General features: G+C 36.2%; 1 protein-coding gene across 1 annotated transcript in view; it reads right to left on the reverse strand.

Moving 5' to 3' along the window:
- The window catches only part of SSBP2 (single stranded DNA binding protein 2), a 539,855-nt gene that overhangs the window by 56,978 nt on the left and 481,255 nt on the right, over positions 1-1,622 (reverse strand). Inside the window, exon 10 of the mRNA XM_042781332.1 lies at positions 1,378-1,426. Coding sequence (XP_042637266.1) covers positions 1,378-1,426 — 49 coding nt within the window. The remainder of the gene's footprint in view (positions 1-1,377; positions 1,427-1,622) is intronic.

Here is a 1,622-nt window from a genome sequence, read left to right on the forward strand (position 1 = left end):
AAGACTACAGCCTGCAGTATGGATTATACCTCAATGTAAAGAAAACAAAAATCCTCACAACTGGACCAATATGCAGCATCATGACAAATGGAGAAAAGTTTGAAGTTGTCAAAGACTTCACATTACTTGGTTCTACAATCAATGCCAATGGAAGCATTATCCAAGACATCAAAAGATGTATTGCATTGGGCACATCTGTTGCAAAAGACCTCTTTCAAGTTCTGAAGAGCAAAGATATCTCCTTGAAGATTAAGATGTGTCTAACCCAAGCCATGGTATTTTCAATCACCTCCTATGCATGTGAGAGCTGGACAATGAATAATGAAGACCACAAAAGAGTTGATGCTTTTGAGTTGTGGTGTTGGCAAAGAATACTGAAAGTACCATGGACTGCTGAAAGAACTAACAAATCTGTCTTTGAAGAAGTGCAGCCAGAATGCTCCTTGATAGCGAGAATGGCCAGACTCCATTTCACCTACTTTGGTCAGGCTGTTAGAAGGGACCATTCTCTGGAGGAGGATTTCATGTTTGATAAAGTGGAGGGCCAACGAAAAAGGGGAAGTCCCTCAACAAGAGGGATTGACACAGTGGCTGCAGCGATGGGCTCAGGTATAGTAGGGATCGTGATGCTGTCACAGGACCAGGCAGTGTTTCTTTGTATTGCACAGAAGTTCACTAGGAGTCAGAGACAAGTCGACAGCACATAACAACAACTGACTCCTGTGGCCCAGGCACCTTTGTACGGTGCACAGACTATGCCCACATACACAGTAGCTTTCTCTCACATACTGAGGAACTCAAGGTTTCAAAGTCAAGAAAGAGAAACATTACTAGGACCATAATAATTTTAATATCGATGGCTTAATTTTCAACCTGTACATACATTTATGTTACATTATGAGAGAAAAATATTTGCACAAACACATAAAGTTAAAAAACACATGAAGGGAATTCTCAGGAATCAGGCACATAAGTAAGATGTCCTAGGATGGCAATTTAGCTCACAGACACAAGGCAAATGATGTGCATGTCCCTTCTGGAGAAGTGAGAGAGCAAACCGACTTGTATTTAGTATAGCGAATACAATCATAACTTGGTTTCCTTGGAGAGAGATTATTCTTATCTACAGACTTAGTGATGTACAGTTATTGAGAAGTTCAAGTCATTTTCAGAATAAAAATATACTACTATATTTCTACTATAGTATATTTAAACCCCAATATTTCCATCTTGATTTTTATGTCAGTTAATCTACATAGACTATATGTTTACATTAGACTTTTAAGTGAAATTAGTTACATATTTCTAAGAAATATGAATATTTTTCTAAGATTACATGCAAACTTTTTTTTGAATTATTATTATATATATACTCACTGAATTGGCATTTGTTGGGTTTGGCCAAGGTCTGCCACCACCTGGACCCCTACAAGAGAATATGATGACATAATTTTTAATCTATGCTTTGAATGCTTAATAATAAGCAATAACAAATAATAAAATATTAATATTTCTAATCTAGTTCCATGAAGTTCCAGTTCAGCACTGAAGTTATGTTTTTATTCTCACTTTTTAATTTTTTAAAAAAATTTTTTATTGTGATTTGGGTGAAAATTTACAGA

This window comes from Orycteropus afer, unplaced genomic scaffold (assembly GCF_000298275.1).
Source record: "Orycteropus afer afer isolate SDZICR_OR568_19922 unplaced genomic scaffold, OryAfe1.0 scaffold00107, whole genome shotgun sequence".
Classification (NCBI taxonomy): Eukaryota; Metazoa; Chordata; class Mammalia; order Tubulidentata; family Orycteropodidae; genus Orycteropus; species Orycteropus afer.